Below are 22,366 nucleotides of genomic sequence, written 5' to 3' on the forward strand. Positions count from 1 at the left end.
GCTACTCTGAAACTCCTCTTAGATTTCGGCAAGAGTGCGCAGATCTTTGGGTGGAGAGGTGGATGGAAGAGGAGGAGGAGGAGGAGATGGGTGAGTGGAGAAGAGGATGGGAGGAGGAGCGAATGTTTGGATGGGTGGATGACTGAGGTGGAAGAGGAGGGAAGCAGAACGGATGGAAAGGAAACTAAAATGATAATGAATAATAAAGATTTGGAAGGAAAATATGTGAATGTTTGAACAAAAGATATAAATAAAGAATGAGTCAATATGAAGGAAAAAACGTGTAGGTTACGTCATTGTTATAGATAATGTGGAAATAGCATAATTAGGTTGAATAGAAATGTGGAATTGAGTGGATGATTGTTTGCATACGTGTCGGGTGCGTTAAACAGATAAGGTGCTGGAATCTTAATCAATACAGGTGTGTAGGGTTAGGCAAGGTAAGGTAAGGTGTGGGGAGGTAGTGTAGGTAAGGTATGGTAGATAGACAGTTAGGTAAGTAGATAGGTGGATAGATAGATGTAGATAGATAGATAGATAATTGAATAGATTGGGAGTTAACTGGAACTTATTTTGAAAGGGCACAAGAAAAAAAACACAATATGCAATGCTTCACGAAATGGAAGGGAAGATAAAAGAAAAAGGGATGGAGAAGAAAAATAAAGATGGAACAAGGAGAATGGGAGGAAGGAAGGAATGAAGAAGAAAAGTCATTAAGAAGAGAGAAAGAAAGGAAAAGGAAGGAATACAAATGAGGACAATTTAATATATGCATGTGTGTCAGAGAGAGAGAGAGAGAGAGAGAGAGAGAGAGAGAGAGAGAGAGAGAGAGAGAGAGAGAGAGAGAGAAGGATAAAGCCCCCATAGTTTAATTAATTAGCTTGCCTTACCTGCGGGACTGACCAGGTGTAGGTAGATGAGTTTGCAAGGTGAGAGAGAGAGAGAGAGAGAGAGAGAGAGAGAGAGAGAGAGAGAGAGAGAGAGAGAGAGAGAAACGTTAAACTTTGAAAGTGAAAATAATTTGCGAAGTTTTGAATGACTTGATCGATCACATAAGTTGCCGTTTTAATAGATACTTTGCGTGTGTGTGTGTGTGTGTGTGTGTGTGTGTGTGTGTGTGTGTGTGTGTGTGTGTGTGTGTGTGTAATAAGATTGTTTAGAGATTTTTATTGGTATGGAAAGTATTATTATTCTTATTGGTATTGGTATTGGTATTGTTGTTGTTATTGTTGTTGTTGTTGTTGTAAAAAGTGAAAGTGATGATGAAAGGGAAAGGAAGGGAAAGGTAATAATGTGGGAGAAGCAATAAATGAGAGGGAAGGAAAGTAATTCTCTCTCTCTCTCTCTCTCTCTCTCTCTCATCCATTAATTAGACTGTCTTCATTTCTCTCTTCCTTTATTAATGACTTTCTCCTTCCTTCCTTTCTTCCTTCCTTCCTTCCGTCGTTCCCTTCGTCATTTGTTTTTTTCCTCCTCCCTCCTCTCTTCTTTTTTCTCTCCTTCCTTCCTTCAGATATTTCGTTTTCTCTCGTGTGCTTTTCAGAATTTGTTGCAATTAGACCTCTCTCTCTCTCTTTTCTTTTCTTTCCCTTTTTTTCATCATTTCTCCCTTTTTTTCCTATTTCTTCCCTTCTCTCCCCTTCCTTATCATTCCCTTCCCATCCCTATCTTTCCCTTCTTTCTTTATGCATCCTTATTCCTCATTCACTCCATTATCTTCCTTTCTTTTTTTATCCTCTTCTATTATTCTTTTTCCTCCCCTTCTACCATTTTCTAATCTTCCCCTTTCTTTACTATGCTTCCTTATCCCTTCCATTTCTTCCCTTCCTTCCCTTCCCTATCTTTCCCTCCTTTCTATGTTTCTATCTTCTTCCCTATTTCTCCCTTTCCTTCTCTTTCCTATTTCTCCCTTTCCATCCCCCTCCTTCCTTCTCCCTTCCCCTCCCTCCCTATTCCTTGCCCTTCCCAAAATTTCCCTCTTTATATTCTCCCTCCCTATCCTACCCTAGTTTTCCCTTTCCTTCTCCCTTCTCCCTTCCTCCCTTATCTTATCATTCCTTATCAAGTTCTTCCTTTCTTTCTCTTCCATATCCCTCTTTCCCTTCCCCCTTTCCCTCCCTATCATACCCCAATTCTCCCTTTCCTTCTTTCCCTATTCCTCCCTCCTCCCTCCCTCCGTACTCTCCCTCCCTCCCTGCAGTATTTTTAGCCGTAATGGTCTGGTCAGCCTAAAACGTGGGCTGACTCTTGCCAATTACCCTCAGCAGCCCAGCCCGACCGCCATCTTGAAGACCCGCCCTTATTTCCCCCTTCCATCACCCCCCCCCCCCCCACCCCCCCACCTTGCCGCCGCCCGCCCGTCTCGCTGCTTCCTTCCTTCCTTCCTGTCTTTACTTCCTGTCTTTTCTTCTTCCCTTCTTCCCTCACTTCGTTTTTTTCTCTCCTATCTTTCATCTCTTATCTCTTTCTCTTGTTTACTTTATATCTCTTCTTCTCAATCTGTTTTCTTTCTGCTTTCCTTCTTTTCTTCCTCTCTACTTCCTTCCTGTCTTATAACATTCCCTACTTTCTTCCTTTCCTTCATTTTTCTTTCTTTCTTCCGCCTCCTTTCTCATGGTATCTTTCCTTTCTCCCTTTTCTTTCTCTTTTTCCTATCTCTATTCTCAGCCTGTTTCTTCCTCCCTCATTCATTCATTTCTTGTTTTGCTTTCCTAACTTGATGCAGATTGCCTCTCTCTCCTCCTCTGCTCTTCCCTTCCTTCCTGTCTCTTCTTCCACGCTTTCCTCCTTCCTTCCTTCCTTTCCCTTCGTTTCCTTCTTTTCTTATTTTGTTCCTTCTTTCCTTCAATCACCCATTCATTCCTAACATCCTTTCTTCCATCCTTCCTACTCATTCCCTTTCTCCGTCCTTCTTTCCTCTCTCTCTCTCTTCCTCTCTTCCTCCTGCTCCTCCTCCCTCTCTTCCTCCCCTCTCCTTCATTCCCCTCACCTCACTTCCGCATCCCAAAGCACTGCCCTCCTCTCTTCACCCCTCCTCCCTCAGACCCTCAACTCTCTCCCCTCCTCCTAGCCCCAACCACCTCGTCTCCCCCTCCTCCTCCTCCTCCTCCTCCTCCTCCTCCTCGCCCCTCTCACCACTTCCAAACATTCTACAATATTTAATCGCATATTTCTCCTCTCCTGCAAGCTTGCATGTGTGTGTGTGTGTGTGTGTGTGTGTGTGTGTGTGGGTGGGTGAGAGAGGGAACGAGACACACACACACACACACACACACACACACACACACACATAAATACTCAATTTCTGAATTTTTAAAGTCTCATCATTTAAATATTTTCCGATATATACCGCCTCGAGTCCTTCCATACCAGGGCTCCTCCTCCTCCTCCTCCTCCTCCTCCTCTTGGTCCTCCTGCACCGATTCCTTCTTCTTCCTCCTCATCCAACTTCCTCCTCTGATTTCTCCTTTTCCTTCTCTTTCCTTATCTTCCTCCTCCTCCTCCTTCATCTTTTCTGTCCTGTCCTACCACACGTAGATTACTAGTAGTAGCGGTAGTAAACAGACACCCTCGCCATAGACCGATAGGTCTTCTGGTGTCTGTTCTTCCTATGTATTCCTCCTCCTCCTCCTCCTCCTTTTCCTTCTCAGATTCCTCCTTTCCTCCAGGCGTCTCTTCTTCCTCATCCTCCTCCTGCAGCAGATGTTCCTCTCTCCTCCTCCTCCTCCTCGAAGTCCTTGTTCCAGACAGGAAATGTTTAGCACTATTTTCCCAGCTGGTTCAGATCACCTCAGGCGTGTGTGCGTGTGTGTGTGTGTGTGTGTGTGTGTGTGTGTGTGTGTGTGTGTGTGAGAGAGAGAGAGAGAGAGAGAGAGAGAGAGAGAGAGAGAGAGAGCGGGGGGGGGGTCCATGTATGTGTGTGGGGAGGGGGTGTGTGTGTGTGTGTGTGTGTGTGTGTGTGTGTATACTCCTCACGTACACACACACACACACACGCACACACACACGTAAGGTCCAGGTGTTTCTCTGGTGTTTAGGGACGTAAAGAAGTTAGAGAGAGAGAGAGAGAGAGAGAGAGAGAGAGAGAGAGAGAGAGAGAGAGAGAGAGAGAGAGAGAGAGAGAGAGAGAGAGGAGGAGGAGAGGAGGAGGAGGAGAGAAGGGATGAGAGAGAGAGAGAGAGAGAGAGAGAGAGAGAGAGAGAGAGAGAGAGAGAGAGAGAGAGAGAGAGAGAGAGAGATTCATGCAGCAAATAAAGAGAGTATGAGGAAAGTAAGAAGGAGAAAGAATTTTAATATTTGGAATAGTAAAACAGACGAAGGAGAGATAAACATGGAAATAGATCAGAAAATTTAATAGGTGTGAGAAAGAGAGATATAGAGAAGAAAACATATGAGTAGAACATAATGAAAGAAAGCGAAGTGAAGAAAAGAAACAAGAATGAGAGAGGAAAAACGAATAGAGGAATAAAGAAGAAAATCAAAACTGCTACACGATTTGGGAGATAAAAAAAAGTATGATAAAGGAAAGACGTGGAAAAAGAAAAACGGAAAACATGATTATAGAGTACAAGGCAGGAAAAAAGAAAAGAAGGAAAATAGGTAAATGCAAGAAAGTGTAAGTGAAAGAGAATTAATAAAAACGAGAAAACTAGAAGAAAGACAAGATAAATGACGGTAAACTAATGGACAGGTAGGAAGGTTAATGACTTTGTTTCCAGGTGAGAGAGAAAGGGAGAACAAATCGTAAAGGAACGTTGTATTAGAGAGTTATGGAGAAAGGTGAGTGAACAGAAAATGGAAAAGGAAGAGAAGGTAAATATAGGTCAAACAAGAGAGGAAAAAGGAAGATAGAACAATGACGTAATCTTAAGGTAAGGGAGGGGAGAACAAAAAGTAATGTTGTGTTAGAGAGTTATGGAGAAAGATGAGTGAACAGAAAATGGAAGGGGAAGAGAAGGTAAATATAGGTCAAACAAGAGAGGAAAAAGGAAGATAGAACAATGACGTAATCTTAAGTTGAGGGAGGTGAGAACAAAAAGTAAAGTAATGTTGTGTTAGAGAGTTATGGAGAAAGGTGAGTGAACAGAAAATGGAAAAGGAAGAGAAGGTAAATATAGGTCAAACAAGAGAGGGAAAAGGAAGATAGAACAATGACGTAATCTTAAGGTAAGGGAGGGGAGAACAAAAAGTAATGTTGTGTTAGAGAGTTATGGAGAAAGATGAGTGAACAGAAAATGGAAAGGGAAGAGAAGGTAAATATAGGTCAAACAAGAGAGGGAAAAGGAAGATAGAACAATGACGTAATCTTAAGTTGAGGGAGGTGAAAACAAAGCGTAAAGGAATGTTGTATTAGAGAGTTATGGAGAAAGATGAGTGAACAGAAAATGGAAAAGGAAGAGAAAGCAAATAGGTCAAACAAGAGAGGAAAAGGATAGAACAATGACGTAATCTTAAGGTAAGGGAGGGGAGAACAAAAAGTAATGTTGTGTTAGAGAGTTATGGAGAAAGGTGAGTGAACAGAAAATGGAAAAGGGAAGAGAAGGTAAATATAGGTCAAATAAAAAGGGGAGAAAGGAAGGTAGGTAATGAGTTAATCTTTAGGTAAGGGAGAAGATAAGTAAGGGAGGGAAAGTAGGAGTGAGGGAGAGAGTATTGGGAAAGTATGAGTTCTTAGATAATAGGAAAGAAAGACAGGATTATATAGGCAAACGAATAAGGGAATAATGAGAAAAATAAGTGGATAAACAAGGGAGGAAGAGGAAAAAATGAATATAAATGGACTAATGTATAATCAGATAGGGAGGAAGAGGAACAGATAATAGGGAAAGACAAGGTAGATGAAGGTAAGCTAATGGGTAGACAGGTAGGGAAGTGTGTTGATCTTAAGGTAAGGGAGGAAGAGAAGGGAATAATAGGGAAAGCCAAGGTAGATGAAGGTAAGCTAATGGGTAGACAGGTAGATAAATTTGATCTTAAGGTAAGGGAGGAAGAGAAGGGAATAATAGGGAAAGCCAAGGTAGATGAAGGTAAGCTAATGGGTAGACAGGTAGATAAATTTGATCTTAAGGTAAGGGAGGAAGAGAAGGGAATAATAGGGAAAGCCAAGGTAGATGACGGTAAGCTAATGGGTAGACAGGTAGATAAATGGTTTGATCTTTAGGTAAGGGAAGAAGGGAAGGTAAATGAAAATAAAAGAATAAGGGAAAGAATAATGGAAAAAAAGATGGATGTATAGATAAAAGGGGAAGGAAGAGAAGATAGATAAAGATAAACTAACAGAGAGATAGATAGATAAATAGGTTGATTATCAGGTGAGGGAGAAAATGGAGGTAATAATGGAGAGAGACAAGGTAAATGGAGGTAAACTAATGGGAGGAGGAGGAGGAGGAGGAGGGAGAGAGAGGAACATCAGGAGGAGAATGAGGAGGAAGAGACGCCTGGAGGAAAGGAGGAATCAGAGGAGGAGGAAGATAAGGAAAGAAGGAAAAGGAAGAATCAGAGAAGAATTGGGTAGATGCTCAGGTAGGAGAGAAGATGAGGAAGGGAGGGAGAGGAGTGAATGAAGGTAACAGGTAAACAGGTGGGTAAATGGGGTTGAAGATTAGGTAAGGGCTAAGGTAAGGAGAAGGGAAGGAACGTGATAATGGGAGAAGTAGAAGGAAAGGAAGAGGAGAACTGATGATGATGGAGTAAGGGAGGAGAAAGGCAAGGGAAGTGAAGGTAAGCTAATAGGGTAAGAGGTAGGCAGATTGGCCCATCTTCAGGTAGGGGAGAGGGGAGAAGGTGTGAAAGGGGAGGAAGGAGGGGAGGAAAAGAAGAAGAGGGGGAGAGATGGAGTAATGAAGGAAAGAGAAGAAAAGGGAGAAGAAAGGCGAGGCATAAGGTGGATAGAAGAAGAAGAGAAGGGGAAGGGGGAAGGAGGAAGGGGTTGGAGGAGTAAGGAAGGAGGGAAGAGATAACAATGGAGAAAGGGAAGAGGGAAGGAGATAAAGGAGAAAGGGAAGAGAGAAAAGGGCAGAGGGAAGGAGATAACAAAGGAGAAAGGGAGGAGAGGAAAGGAGATAACAAAGAAGAAAGGGAAGAGAAAGGCAGGGAAAAGAGATAACAGGAGGAAAGGGAAGAAAGGGAAGGAGATAACAAAAGAGAAAGCCAAGGAAAGGTAAATTAATAAGGCGACAGGTAGGTAAATTAGCTCATCTTCAGGTAAGGGGGAAGAAGGGAGAAGGTGTGAAAGGGGGGAAGGAGGGGAGGAAAAGGGGAGAGAGGGGAGAGGAGGAGGAGGAGGTGACGTGCTCAATAATTGTGGCGGAGCTGGCCGTTATCCAAGTTTTGGGGGGGAGGAGGAAGAGGAGGAGGAGGAGGAGGAGGAGGAGGAGGAGGAGGAGGAGGCTAGTTTGACCCGCCGCGCTAACCTTTGACCTTTAGATCCTTGCCTACTGCTACCTCCCAGCTGTCATCTTTACTCCTCCCTCCGCTACTACTACTACTACTACTACTACTTCTACTACTATTACTGCTGTTGTTTATGTCTTTGGTAGCAGTAGTAGTAGTAGTAGTAATAATAATAATAATAATAATAACAATCCCATCTCTACACTCACGGTTTCTCTCCTTATTTTCACTTTTAAGCAGTAAGAAAAAAATACCATATTCTCCACTTATTGCACGCTTTACTATCCTCTTCCTCCTCCTCCTCCTCCTCCTTCTCCTCCTCCTTTACTTCTTAGCGGAAATATCTCTGAATTGTAAAAGTTGAATCTGCTAGCCCGCCGAGTTGGTCTATAACTTATGGAAGGAGGGAAGGGGGAAGGAGGGAAAGGGGAAGGGAAGGAAGAAGGGAGGGAGGAAAGGAGAGGAAGGAAGTTGGAGGAAAGTGCTGTACGGAAGGAGAGAAGGAGAGAGAAGCTGGGAGGGAAGGAAAGAAGGAAGGAGGCGCTGCAGGGAAGGATGGAGGAAAAAAAGGAAGGATGGAGAGGAGGGAAAACTTTTGGAGTGCTGTTGGAAAGGAAGGAGGAAAGTAGGAAGAGGAATGTGAGATTATGAGATAAGAAGGAAAGTAGAAAGAAAGGGAGATATAAGGGAAGATAAAGAGAGAGGCAAGGAGAGGGAGAAAAGAGGGAAGGAAGGGGAGGGAAAGAGGAAATATTGTGAAGATATAATGGAAGAGATTGAAGGAAGAGAGGGAGAGGAAGGGAATGGTATAGAGAGAAGGACGGAAGAGAGGCAGTGAAGGTGAAGGGAAGGAAGGAAAGAGAGAGAGAGAGAGAGAGAGAGAGAGAGAGAGAGAGAGAGAGAGAGAGAGAGAGAGGTTAACAAAAGAGATTGGATGATAGGAAAATATTTGATTCATTTTAGGGCGTTCTTCGTTCTCTCTCTCTCTCTCTCTCTCTCTCGTTTTCCTCATTTTTACTTCTTTATTGTTTCTCTATTTCTTTATCACATTTATTCACTTTTTTTACTTATTCTTGTTTCTTCTTTTTATTCTCAAGTTTGTGTTCCATTTTAATCATTCTCTTTTATTTCCTTCTTCATACTTATCTTTCTCCTCTTTCGTTTTTCCTTTTCATTCCTCTTCCTCTTCTCTGTCATTCCTCTTTCCTCCTCTAATTTACTTTCTTATTCTTCCTATTCTTTTCTCATTTTCTTACCATCCCTTCTACTCTTCCTCTATCTCCCTCTTTCCATCTTCTTCCTTCACACTCTTCTTTGCACGACTCTCCTCAAAAAACCCAAAAAATACACAGTTATCCCTTTTTTTCCATTTTCTTTCTTTTTTTCTCCTGATTCATCCCGTCTCCTTCATCGCCCTCTCATCCGCCGCCTGATTGGCTCGCAGTAAACGCCCATCAGCCGTGATTGGTCAAGAGGCAGCGGCGTCTTTATTCTAATTGGCTGGAGGGTTTTCGTGGCTTTGGGAACCTGATTGCTGATTGGGTATTGGAGACGTGGAGGGGAAAGACGAGGAAGAGGAGGAGGAGGAGAAGAAGGAGGAGGAAGAAGAATTCGTTGATATAAATGAGGAGAAGGAGCTGGAGGAGGAAAATAAGAGGAAAGAGAAGGATAAGGAGAGAAAAAAAAGAGGAGTAAAGATAGAAAATGTAACGAAAATATGGGAGACTATGACAAATTTAGTAAAAGGAAGATATTTTTACGGATGAAGAGGAGGAGGAAGACGAAGACGAAGAGGAGGAGGAAGACAAAGAGGAAGAGGAGAGAAAGTATCAAAAGTATCATTAGAAATATTATAAGAGGAGACATTTTAAAGGGAACTCAGGGATGTCGAAGAGAGAGAGAGAGAGAGAGAGAGAGAGAGAGAGAGAGAGAGAGAGAGAGAGAGAGAGAGAGAGACGCCCCCTTCGCTGCCCACCTGATCGTGTAAACAAACAATGAAAAGCCCAGTGATTCACGCAGGTGTTGGCTCCTCCTCCTCCTCCTCCTCCTCCTCCTTCTTCTTCATCTTGTTCATTATCATATTATTTTTTTATTTTTTATTTTTTGGTCACTCGATTTTTATAACTTTGCTTTTTTTTTATATAGCTTCGTTTATTTAGAATGGTAGTTATTATTATTATTATTATTATTATTATTATTATTATTATTATTATTATTATTATTATTATTATTATTATTATTATTATTTTCCATATCTACATATTATTTTTTTTTTCTCTTGTGTTAATCTAGGCACAGAAATCTGACATTATTTTTTTTTTTTCAATCCTTTAAGGAGCCATTTAGAATCGTACTGTCTTTTGTTTTCTTTTCTTTATTCTCCTTTTTTTTATTACAGAAATCTGACATCTTTTTTTTTCAGTCTTAAGGAGCTATTTAGAATCGTCCTGTCTTCTTTTATTTTCTTTATTCTCTAATCATTTTTATTCGCTTTTGTTTTTGTTTTCCTTTTTATTTCATCTCCCGTTTGAAATCTCTCTCCTCATTCTTTCCTCTTTATTTCCTCTTTCTTTCCTCTTCCTCTTGGTCACGTCCTTTCCATTTGTTTGTCTTCGTCCTCCTCTTTCCTCTTCCTCTTCCGTCTTCTCGCGACCTTCCTCTCCCCTTCTGTCCTCTCTTCCTGTTTGCTGCCTTCCTCCTCTTCCCCTCTATATACTTTTTTTTTTATCTCCACTTCTCCTAATCCTAATCTTTTGCGCCCCTCCTCTCTCCTCCTCCTCCTCCTCCTCCTCCTCCTCCTCCTCTTTTCTAGGGCAGGTAAATATACTTCCATAGAGGTTGTGAGTCTTTTTGCCTCCAGCTATTGGGGAGAGGAGGAGGAGGAGGAGGAGGAGGAGAAGGAGGAAGAGAAGGAGGAGGAGGTGGTTGCGATGGGGGGTTGTGTGTGTGTGTGTGTGTGTGTGTGTGTGTGTGTAATAGGATTAGTTTTTGCCTTTTAAAATAATTGTGTGTGGGTGGGAGGGAATTAATTCTTATGTATGCTTTGATTATAGTTCTCTCTCTCTCTCTCTCTCTCTCTCTCTCTTTGTGGTCAATTAACGCCACTCTACTGCACAGCTTCCACAAGTATTAACACCACTACCAAAACCACCACTTTCATCACCACCACCACCACCACCACTACCACTACCACCATCACTATTACTATGAACCACCATCACCACCACCACCACAACCACCATCACCACCACCACCATCACCACCACCACCATTTAATCGCCTCGCCTCCAACTGAGTGGATGTGATTTAGGTCCTGAGAGAGAGAGAGAGAGAGGAGAGGGGGAAAGAATAAAGAGAACGTGAGGGGAAGGTGGAAAGAGAGAGAGAGAGAGAAAAAAAAAGGAAAATGCGAGAGACTGACTTGAGGATACGGAGAAGAGGAGGAGGAGGAGGAGGAGGAAGAAGAAGAGGAAGCCTTACACTCAGAATCATCAGAGCCTAGAATCTCGTGTTGTTGTTGGTGGTGATGGTGGTGGTGGTGGTGGTGGTGATGGTGGTGGTGGTGATGGTGGTGGTGATGGGCGTGGCCGGGCGACTCCGTTTTCTTCGTCTTGTTTTTTTTTTTTTTTTCTTTTTTTCTTTTTTTTCTGTCTGGCTGGGATTTGTTACCCACCCACGACCCGAGGCGACGGTATTGTGTGTGTGTGTGTGTGTGTGTGTGTGTGTGTGTGTGTGTGTGTGTGTGTGTGTGTGTGTGTGTGTGTGTGTGTTTTATTGGAATTCCGCCTCCCCTTTTTTTTTTTTTTTTTTTTTTTGGTTAGGGAACACAATGCCCAAAACTTTTTATATATACATTTCGGGGAGTGGTGGCAGTTGCGCTGAGAGAGAGAGAGAGAGAGAGAGAGAGAGAGAGAGAGAGAGAGAGAGAGAGAGAGAGAGAGATACACAAACGTTTTATATTAATGGCGGTCATAATTTTTCTTTCAGGTCCTTAAAGTCTTCTCCTTATTCGTAACATGTTTGACCCCCCCCTCCCGTCCCCCTTGCGTCCCCCTCTCCTCCCCCCCATTAACTGCGCCCTTCCCCCCAATGTACCCCCAATTCCCCCCATTAACTGCGCCCTTCCCCCCAATGTACCCCCAATTCCCCCCATGAAGTGCGCCCCCTACCCATGTTCCCTAATTCTGCTCCCAAGACAGACTTACCCATTTCTATCTGTACCACCTCCAGTCCATATTTCGCTAGTCTTACGTAACCTAACCTAATGTGACCAAACCCATTCCCATCTCACGCTGAACCAGATGACATGAAACCTCGACAAACCATTACAAACCTAACATATAACATAACCAAACCCAGTGCAACCGAGCCTTACCAATCCTTAGGTAAACTAAACTAAAACAAAACAAAACTATAAGCCAAAGCAAACGTAACATAGCGTAAACAAACTCGATACCAAAAACTCAAACCATACCAAACCAGACCAAACCTACCCAGACCAAAAAAAAACAAAAAAAACAAAAGGAAACCATACCAGACCAAACCAACCCAAACCAAATGTAACCAAACCAACTATGTATGCCCCCTCCCTCCTACACCCCGCCCCAGTATGTGAGCCCTCTGTGACCCTCTCCTTGTGTTTGTGTGCCCCACAGAGAAGATTCAGAAGAAGTATGGTGACCTGAAGGGCGAGGTGGTGGTGGTGGAGCTGCAGAAGGGCGCCAACGGGCTGGGCATCTCCCTGGCCGGTAACAAGGACCGCACCGTCATGTCCGCCTTCGTCTGCGGCCTCAACCCCAACGGCAACGCCTTCAAGGACGGCCGCATCAAAGTCGGGGACGAAGTGCTTGAGGTAAGGCCCGAAGCTGCTGCCGGTGGTGGGGAAGAGGAGGAAGAGTGGAAGAAACGGAAAATGGTCTATAGCGCTGGTAGGCTATTACATTGGGGCCTGATGGTCGCCCCGAGCCCGTCATGGCGCAGGCAATTGTTTATAGTGGCGCCATTATTTTTGGCTCATCCTGCCCCCCGGAGCTCATTCTTGATTCCACTTGCACTGCTCAGCTTCTTCTAGAGTCCGGGTTGATAGGTGGTCTTCAGGACAGCATGTGGGTAGTTTTAGGCCACTCGGCAGTGACTGAAAAATCTCAGGTGGTTAGCGGCGGAATGCGGGGCCGGCACGCTAACCACTCAGCCACCGCCTCCCCATAAGTTTATTTTAGAGGAAAGGTGGTTATAAGAAGTAGGTGGTCGTAGGTGGAAAGCTAATTTGAGAAGTAGAAAAGTTGTTGAAATTATTGTTTTGGAGAGGAAACGGAGGTGGTTGTAGGTGGACTTGGTTTGGGAGGAAGAAGGATTTTTAGGAATGAGTAGGAGGCTATAAATGAAGTGTTATGTGGAGAGGAAGAAGGTATGGTTTTAGGGGTGGATAAGTAGTAATATATGAAGTGTTAATTGGAGAGAAAGATAAGGTGGTTGTAGGTGTAAGTAGGTGGTTATAATTGAACTGTTTAAGACCTTTTGAGTGTGGCTTGACCGGGGTAGAGTGGCCATGGACTAGAAGCACAGGGACACACAAGGATATTACCAAACTACAAGAGGCCAGACAGGCTACACGTGACAGTCTCTGAGGATGAGTTATATTCCCCAACTTCCCTCCCCATCCATTAATCTTCTAACCTCCATTTCAAACTTCCTATCGTGTTTGCCTCGACTACATACCTGCTTAATTAATCTCGTCCATCACCCTATTCCTGGACCAGCCTCTCGTCCACTACCCTATTCGTGAACCAGCTTTTACCTTCCTCCTTTCTAAACCTGAGACCATACCATCCAATATATCAGGTCTTATACACCCATATTTGATAAGACTTCCATTACCCTATTCGTGAACCAGCCTCTCGTCCACTACCCTATTCGTGAACCAGCTTTTACCTTCCTCCTTTCTAAACCTGAGACCCAATATATCAGGTCTTATACACCCATAATAGATAAGGCTTTCGATGAGGTTGTGCTAGTATTTCCATGGTAGTTTGATGAGCCCAGTTAAGGATTCTGTGGAGGTTATATTAGTATTTCCATGGTAGGCAGTTTTATGAGCTTAGTGATAGTTTGACGAGGCTTCTGCACCATGAACGTAAAAGGAGAAACACTCATGAGAACCCGACCAATCTTTATTGTGACCTTTAGAAACAGTTATTGTGAGAGCCGTAAGCATCAAAGAAAACGGACCTAACTCATACATTTGAAGGGGGAGCCTTAAATAGAGAAGGAAAGGCGATTTAACTCGAGTGTGACCTTTCAAGAGGGACTTTTGGAGGGTGAACTTTAGACCCTTGGACACACGAGGCATGACCCCGGCGTAGTCCATCAGGAGGAAAAACGATGACAGGACTTTTCCCTCCTCGCCACGTGTCTCCGGGCGTTTGAGGAAGATCACAGGGTCATCGGAGTGGCCGCGGCCCATCAGGGTAATCAGAGGACGGGGAGTCAGTCATCACAGGGGGGCTGGAGGGAAGGGTGGGAGGGAGTAAATGGAGGGAAAACTAGGCGAGAGAAAGAAGAGGGTGAGAAGGGAGAGGAAAAGGACGTGAAAGGTGATAGAGGAGAGAACGATAGTAGAGGATAAGGAGAGGAATAGGAGGAGAAAAAGAAAAGGAGATGGACATGATAAAAAGTGATTGAGGAGGAATAGATAAAGGAGGAGAAGAGAGAGGAACAGAAATAATGAAAAGGGGAAAAAAGGTGATGAAATAGGAAATTGAGAAGGAAATAGTGAAAGAAAATAAATCAAAGGAGAGGGAAAGGAAATAGAAGAGATGAAGGAAGAGAAGGAGGAGAAAGAGGAAGAGGAAGAGAAGTATAAGAAAGAAGATGAGAGGGGCAAACAGGAAAAGAGAAAGAGAAAGAGGAGGAAAACCAGAGAGAGAGAGAGAGAGAGAGAGAGAGAGAGAGAGAGAGAGAGAGAAGGGGGGTGGGAGGTGACTACGGCAAACGTCACCCATTCAGCGACAGAATTCCCCGATTGATCCTCTGAATAGCTTCGAACTGACTGACATGGCATTGAATCCTATCATTTTCGTTAGTCTGATTGTTAGTCAGAGTCCCCAATTTCCACATGTGTTGATTATTTACATTCTGAACCCCCTGATCGCCCCCCCCCCCCCTCCCGCGCCCCCTTCCCTTCTCCTTCCCTACTCCTCTTCCCCCCATCCTTTTCCTCTCCCTCCTTCCCTCCCCCACTCTCCCCCTCTCGATGCAGGTTACAGGCTCAGATGAAAGGGAAGTCCATGAAACACTATGTAAATTAAGGTCTCTTTCTCTTCCTCTTTCTCCTCTTCCTCTTCCTCTTTTATCTCCTTCTATCTTCCTCTTCCTACCTAATCAATGTCTTCCTCTTGTTCTCATTTTTTTTATCAAGTCCACCTTTTTTCTCTTTCTATTTTCGCCCATTTTCTTTCTTCTTTCTCCTTATCCTCCTTCTTTCATATCTCTCTCTCTTCTTATCTTCTTCCACCTTCTCTTATCATCGTCATCGCTTCCTCCTCCTTTTTTTGTCCCTTCTCCACCTTCCTCTTTTCTATTCCTACTTTATCTCTTCCTCATCTTATTCCGCTTGTCTTTCTTTTCCTCATTTCTCTCCCTCTCTCTTCCCGCCTCCTCTTCTCCCTCTTCTCCTCTCCTACTGTTTGTCTTCTCTTCCTCCTCCACCTTCCTCTTACCCTATTCCTCTCTCCACCCTACCATTACCCTCTGCGTTTTCTCCTTCTCTTCCTCTTCACCTCCCTTCCCCTCCAACCATTTCTCTCCTCATCCCTGTCGGCCTCTCCTGAATACCATGGTCACCCCTACAAAGCCTCGCTCCTCTAGGGGGAAACGCGCCCGAAGAAAATGAGCGCCCTAGTGATTTTGGACTTGAGAAAACGGGACCGATGTTGAGGGTTTGTAAGGGAGACCAAAGCAGAGGAGGCTAAGGGGGCTGACTTAAATAAATGTTAAGAGTGTACTTTCTTGTATTTTGTTTATAAGAGGCTCAGTACAAAGGCTTCCCCACGTTTTACTACATTTTCCTTTGTCTATCGATACGTAGGGAAACTAAAGTGAAATATATATTGCAGTTTAGTATTGATTTAAGGTTTTATTGTATGTGTTTATCGATGAAGGAGAGAACATGCAGAACTAAAATAGACCACACTAGTTTTTTCACCCATTGTGTCTTAGATGTTTAAAGAAGATTTATAATGAAGGAAGAGGAGACATAGAGGAGGAGGAGGGAGAGACAGGATGAAGGGAGGAAGGAAGAGAGGAGAGAGGGAGAAATGAGGAAAAGAATGAAGGAGAAGAAGCATTAGAGGCAAAAGAAGAGAGGAGGAGGAAGAGAAGGTGAATAAGAAGATAGGACCCTGATAAAAGAGGATCAATAGAGAGGAGGAATACATAGGAAAACCTGAAATGAGGGAAAGGAAGATGAAGGACAAGGAGGGGAAGAATATAAGAGAGAAAGAGGAAGAGAAGGTGAATAAGAAGATAGGACCCTGGTGAAAGAGGATCAATAGAGAGGAATACATAGAAGAACAAGAAGTGAGAGAAAGGAAGAGGAAGGACGAGGAGGAGGAAGAGGACGAGGGCCAACTATAAGAGAGAAAGAGGAAAAGCTAAATTAGATTGAAACCTAGTAAAAGAGGATCAATAGAGAGGAATACATAGGAAAACATACATTCTTAGGTACATGTCCCGTCCTCTATATCTTACCTGTGGGTGTTCGTGTGTCTGTACAGGTGAACGGCAACGTAATCTACGGACGATGTCACCTGAACGCCTCCAGCATCTTCAAGGGCATACCGGGGCCGAAGGTGAAGGTGATTGTGCTCAGGTGAGTCGAGAGAGAGAGAGAGAGAGAGAGAGAGAGAGATCGGATTATTCATGTCGGAGTATTTCAGCGTTTTATGATGTATTGAATTATGACGTATCCAATTAAGACTGAATGGCTGTATGATGTGTACTGTTTAAATATACATCATAGTTATCACACGCCAGTTAGTAGTAAAAACACACGATTATCTTGTCCCCAAACCGCCAAAATACAGGTGATAACATTTTCATACGATAGTTTCTCTGATTATCATATGGCCTTAGTGTAAGAACTCCCTTGCCAACTTGACGTCACTTGAAGTTTCCTGTCCTAAATTGAACCTCCATGTAATGTCTGGGGCTTGTGTTGTGCTGTCGCCCCTTGTGTTTTGGTTTTCATGTCCTCGTCTTGTATTTCTTTGCCTTGTGTTGTACTGACGGCCCTAGTGTTTTGTGTGTTTCATGTCCTAAACTTAAACGTCATGTACTTATTGGCCCTGTACTGTACTGACGCCCCTCTCGTTTTGTGTGTTTCATATCCTTGGGCAATATTACTAAAGATTTCGTCGCCCAAGCTCACATATTTGACAAGGCTTTCGTAGGAGCTTTGGTCATTTCCAAGAGTACTTTTATGACCCTGGTGATAGTTTGGCCCTTCTTCTGTACCGCGAACCTTAAGAAACACTCATAAGAACTTGATTGACCCCCTCTTTGACCTTTAGAAATACTTGATATGAGAAGCGAAAGTGTCTTAAACTTATATTGTGTTGCCCTTGTGCCCTACTGCCGCCCCTCGTGTTCTGTGTGTTACATGTCCTAAACTTTATCTCAGTGCGTAATCTTGGCCTTGCCCTGTACTGACGCACCTGGGTTCCCGTTCCAGGAAGAAGACGGGCCTGCAGGAAATGGCCATCAAGCCCGTCACGCAGTTCCCCGTCACACTGGAGGACGAGGTGAGTACAGACTCGATCTTGGGCTGGTGAGGAGGAGGAGCAGGAGGAGGGGAAGAAGGTGTTTGTTTTGTAGTGTTGTAGCTGTTGTAGTTATTGTTGGTGTAATTGTAGTTGTTATTGTTTGTACACACGATCAAAAAAGTATCCACGCATGTCTTAACGTAAAATTCCGATGCCTCAAACGATGGATGTTAAAAATAGACGCTTAATTCATCTATTGTTGGTAACCCTGCACTTTTTATTCTCATTTTTTTTAACACATTTTTTACGCATATTATTATTTTTTTATTAGACATTATTATTTTTTATTAAACCATGAATATTAAAAACTACTGCTTAGTCCACTTCCTGTTGGAATTCATGCACTCCTTATTTTTATTTATTTATTTTAATGAAACACTATATTTTTTTAATGTAACACTTCTTTTCCTCTCTTGAAACACTTGTTATTATTATGAAACTCAAACACAAACTCTCATTATATTTTTTATGAAACTCCTGCTTATTATTATTATTATTATTGTTGTTGTTTTGAGGGCGTTTTCCTGTTTGTTTGTGTTTGTTTCCCTGTGTACTTTTAACTGCTGCCTCGCATGTAAACAAAAAAAGTTCCGACCTGCGCGATACTTTTTTGATCGTGTGTACAATATCCCATTTTATTACTTCTGTTGTTGGCGTTTGTAATAAAGGAGGAGAAACAGCGAGGAAAATGTACATACCAGAAAAAGAAAGGTGAGTGATTCTTTTTCTTCGTTGTTACTGGTACGGGATCGAAGAAGAAGAGATTGTAGGTGAAAAATTGACTTCAGTTGACAAAGAAAACGAAAAAAATGGGGACGATATGAATGAAACTTTTTTGTTATTGGAATAGGATGCAAGAAAAGGAGATTGTTGATGAAAAGTTAGCTTCATATGATATAGAAGACGAAAAGAATTGAATATGAATGAAAAGTTAAATTGTTATTGGTATAGGATGCAAGAAGAGATTGTTGGTGAAAAGTTGACTTCCAGTAATTCAGAAAACGAAAAATATAGGGACTATGAATGAAAGCTAAAATTGTTATTGGTATATGATTCAAGAAAAGGAGATTGTTGATGAAAAGACAACTTCCAGTAATACAGAAAACGAAAAATATAGGAACAATATGAATGAAAGCTAAAATTGTTATTTGTATATGATTTAAGAAAAGGAGATTGTTGATGAAAAGACAACTTCCAATAATACAGAAAACGAAAAATATAGGAACAATATGAATGAAAGCTAAAATTGTTATTGGTATATGATTCAAGAAAAGGAGATTGTTGATGAAAAGACAACTTCCAATAATACAGAAAACGAAAAATAGGGAGAAAATATGAATGCAAATTAGAATATACATAAGAGTTATGAATACCAAAAAGGGAAAAAAAGCAATTCCGTTCACATATAAAAAGGAAAGCGAAAAAAATGAGGACAAAATGAATGAAAATTGCAATCTACGTAGAAGTTAAAAATACCTAGAAGAAGAAAAAAAAGCAATTCAGTCCACAGTCCGAAGAAAAACAAAAGACAAACGGAAATGCGTAAAAAAATATACCAAACCAAATATCGTCTAATTTTGGGTTTTAATTAATGAAAAGAGCGAAAAAAAAAACTAGTATGGCGGAAGGAAAAGACATTATCACCCATAACACAGAGAGAGAGAGAGAGAGAGAGAGAGAGAGAGAGAGAGAGAGAGAGAGAGAATCGTACTCTTAATAAATTGGAATGGGGAGAAGATAGGAAAGGAAGATTAAGAGGAAAGGAGGAGTAGGAGGAGGAGAGGAATAGGAGGAGGAGGAGGAGGAGGAGGAGGAGGAGTTGATAGGAGTACAATAGAAGGAATCTCACCCTGGAGCAATCTCTCTCTCTCTCTCTCTCTCTTGCTATCTCTCGCTATCTCACACCCTCCATATTTTTCTTATACATATTCATTAACTTTTATCTCTGTTTATTCTCTTCTTTATTAACTTTTTTTTCTTCTTATTTTTCGTTCCTTCCCTTTTTTCCTTATTCTTTCGCCTTTTATTTCTTTCCTTGGTATGTTTTTCTTTTCGTTATTATCCTTTTTTTCTATTTTCACGTCTTCCTTAATTTGTACTCTATTTATTTTTCACTTTATTAACTGAATTTCTTACTTTATCTTTACTCACCCTTTTCTTTTTGTCTCCTTTCGCTTCCTTCCTCTATTTCTTATCTTCCCTTTCTCCTGCCTTTTCGTCCCTTTTCTTCCTCCTTTATTTTATCTTCCACTCACCTTCCCTTTCCCTTCCTTCCCTCCTCCTTCATTTCCTTGCCTTCCCTTCCTCTCCTACTCTTCCCTTTCCTATACATTTCCTTCTCCTCCATTCCCTCTCCTTCCCTTCCCTCCCTTTTCCCCTCTTTCTTTCCTTCCCTTTCCATCCCCATTCCTTCTCTTCCCTCCCCCCTTCCTTCCCCTCCCCTTCCTTTATCTTCTTTACCCTCTCCTTTCCAACCCCCTTCCTTCCCATCCCTTTCCCTCTTCTTATCTCCCTTCCCCCACTTCCCTCCCCCCTTCTTCCTATCCTCCGGGAACCCGTGCCAGATACGGTTGTTAGTGAGAAACTCAAGAAAATAAAGTCTAGGCCAAAAATACCTTTATGGAGTGGTTACATTACATCTGGTTTAATGTGACGCTACTGGTGGTGGTGGTGGTGGTGGTGGTGATGGTGGTGGTAGTGGTGATGGTGGTAGTGGTGGTGGTGGTAGTGCTAAAGTTAATTTAATGATGCTGAGAGAGAGAGAGAGAGAGAGAGAGAGAGAGAGAGAGAGAGAGAGAGAGAGAGGATTGGGGGTGGGATATTGTGTGTTTGTGTGTATGTGTGTTCGATGACAGGATATTGCAAGCGAGAGAGAGAGAGAGAGAGAGAGAGAGAGAGAGAGAGAGAGAGAGAAAATAAAGAAACTGTGATCCATGGCTGTTGTTTCGCACACTCTCGTGATGGATTGAGTTTCAAGTTTCGCTTAAGACTCTCTCTCTCTCGCTCTCATCATCATTATCATCACTACTAAAGACAAAAAAAAATAATTACTCATCATGAACATCAAAACAAAATATAAAGAAAAGACAAAACATAAAAAAATAACGTGTATGAAAAAAAAAAACGTCTTCTGTCATTTTCTTTTTCTTTTTTTTCTCATTTTTGTGGCGTCGACATATTGTTTTATCTTTTTTTTTTTACTGTCTTTTCTTTTCTATTTTTTTCTTCTTCTTCCTAGCTGTCATGCCCTTAGGAGGAAGATGGTGAGCTTGAATTGCAAAGGAAGACAAGGAGGAGGAGGAGGAGGAAGAGGAGGAGGAGGAGGAGGAGGAGGAGGAGGAGGAGGAGGAAGTGTGTGGGAAAAGACGAAATAGAAAAAGAAAATTGGAAAGTAACAACAGAACAAAACAAAAAGTAGAGAAAAAGAACAAAAAGAACAAATAATAACAAGAATAAGAAAAAACAAGAACAAAAACAGGAAGGGCAGAGTATCGGACTAGCTAAAAAGGAAATCAAATACTGTCAATTTCGTCTTTAATTTCCTCAATGCCAATCGGATCGTATGTGTGTGTGTGTGTGTGTGTGTGTGTGTGTGTGTGTGTCTGTCTGTCTGTCTGTCTCTGTATGTATGTATGTATGTTTGTCTGACTCTATGCACTGAGAACTTGGAGAACCATGAGTGTATGTATGTATTTATGTATGTATGTATGTTTGTATGTATGTATATATGAATCTATGCACTGAGAACTAGGAGAACCATGAGTCAGGTAGGCACAGGTATTTACAGGTAACCCAGACAGGTATATACATAACTTTTATATATATAACCTCTCTTTCGACCACCTCTTTTGATTCTTTTTTTAGGAGCAGCGAGTAGCGAGCTTTTTTTATTATTGTTTCCTTTTTTTGTGCCCTTGAGCTGTCTCCTTTGTTGTAAAAAGAAAAAAAACATAACCATTCACATATACGAGTCAGGTGTTTATAGGTAGCCCAGGTGTGTGTATCTATAGTCGCCCAGGTATATATGGGTATCCAGAAGACGGCCTTGTCCTTTAACCTTAAAATTCCCCTCTTGTTTACAGTGCCCTCGTCTTTGTTAGCACCTGTGTTTACTCTTAAGGGGGGGCTGTTTACCTGGCCAGACTAGGGAGGGAGGGGGTAAGAGGTAGCTACATGGGAGGGTAAGAGGGGAAGGAAAGGTAGGTTAGGAAGAGCAGGGGTGAGGGGATGATGATAGATACTGAGAAGACGGTAAGGAAGGGAAAAAGGGGATGAGAGGTATGTTAGAGAGAGTAGATAGGAAAGATATGGAGGTGAGTACAGAGAGAAGATAAGGGACGGGGAAAAAGAGGAGGGGAAGAGCTGAGAAGGTAGAGAAAGGAAGGAAAATATACTAAGGGAAATAATTGTATGTTAGAGAGAGTAGATGGGGAAGATAAGGAGGAAGTACAATGGATGAAAAGAAAGGGAAAGAAGAGGAAAGGAAGAGCTGAGAAGGTAGAGAAAGGAAAGAAGGGAAGGAAAATATGCTAGGAAAATGAAAAGTATGTTAGAGAGAGTAGATGGGAAAGATAAGGAGGTTGGCGCAAGGGAAGAAATGGATGGGAAAAAGAGGAGAGGAAGAGCTGAAAAGGTAGAGAAAGGAGTGAAGGGAGGGGAAAAAAATGCTCGAAAAATGAAAAGTATGTTAGAGAGAGAAGATATGGAACTACAGAGTGAAGATAAGGAAAGGGAAAGAAGGGGAGAGGAAAGAGCTTAGAGGTTAGAGAAAGGAGTGAAGGGAAGGAAAAAATGCTTAGGAAAGAAAAATGGAATACACGAAGGTAAATATGGAAAGAAGAAAAGAAAAAGAAAATAAACAAGAGAAAAGAAGCTGAGAAAGTTGAAGAAAGAAAGAAGAGAAGGAAATATATGTTAGAAAGTGGAATAAAGGAAGGCAAGTAGAGAGGGAAGAAGAAGAAAAGAAAAAAGTTTGATAATAGGAGAAGGAAAGGCAGGGAGGAGAAAAAGGGAAGGCCGAAGCAAAAGGGAAGAGAAGGGAAACAGGAAAGAGAAACAAAAGATAGGGAAGAGAGAGAGAGGGCAAGATAAGCAATGAAAATTAAGCTGAAGGGGAAAGAAGAAGGGAAGAAGGGGAACGCTAGGAAGGGAAG

General features: G+C 42.2%; 1 protein-coding gene across 5 annotated transcripts in view; it reads left to right on the forward strand.

Moving 5' to 3' along the window:
- LOC127010319 (multiple PDZ domain protein-like) overlaps positions 1–22,366 on the forward strand; it is a 174,991-nt gene that overhangs the window by 56,744 nt on the left and 95,881 nt on the right. For all 5 annotated transcript variants that reach the window (XM_050884193.1, XM_050884194.1, XM_050884197.1 and 2 more), the window contains exons 2-4: positions 12,048–12,244; positions 16,167–16,261; positions 17,123–17,192. In XM_050884193.1, the coding sequence (XP_050740150.1) occupies positions 12,048–12,244; positions 16,167–16,261; positions 17,123–17,192 (362 nt within the window). The remainder of the gene's footprint in view (positions 1–12,047; positions 12,245–16,166; positions 16,262–17,122; positions 17,193–22,366) is intronic.

The sequence above is a fragment of the Eriocheir sinensis genome, chromosome 43 (genome assembly GCF_024679095.1).
Source record: "Eriocheir sinensis breed Jianghai 21 chromosome 43, ASM2467909v1, whole genome shotgun sequence".
Lineage (NCBI taxonomy): Eukaryota > Metazoa > Arthropoda > Malacostraca > Decapoda > Varunidae > Eriocheir > Eriocheir sinensis.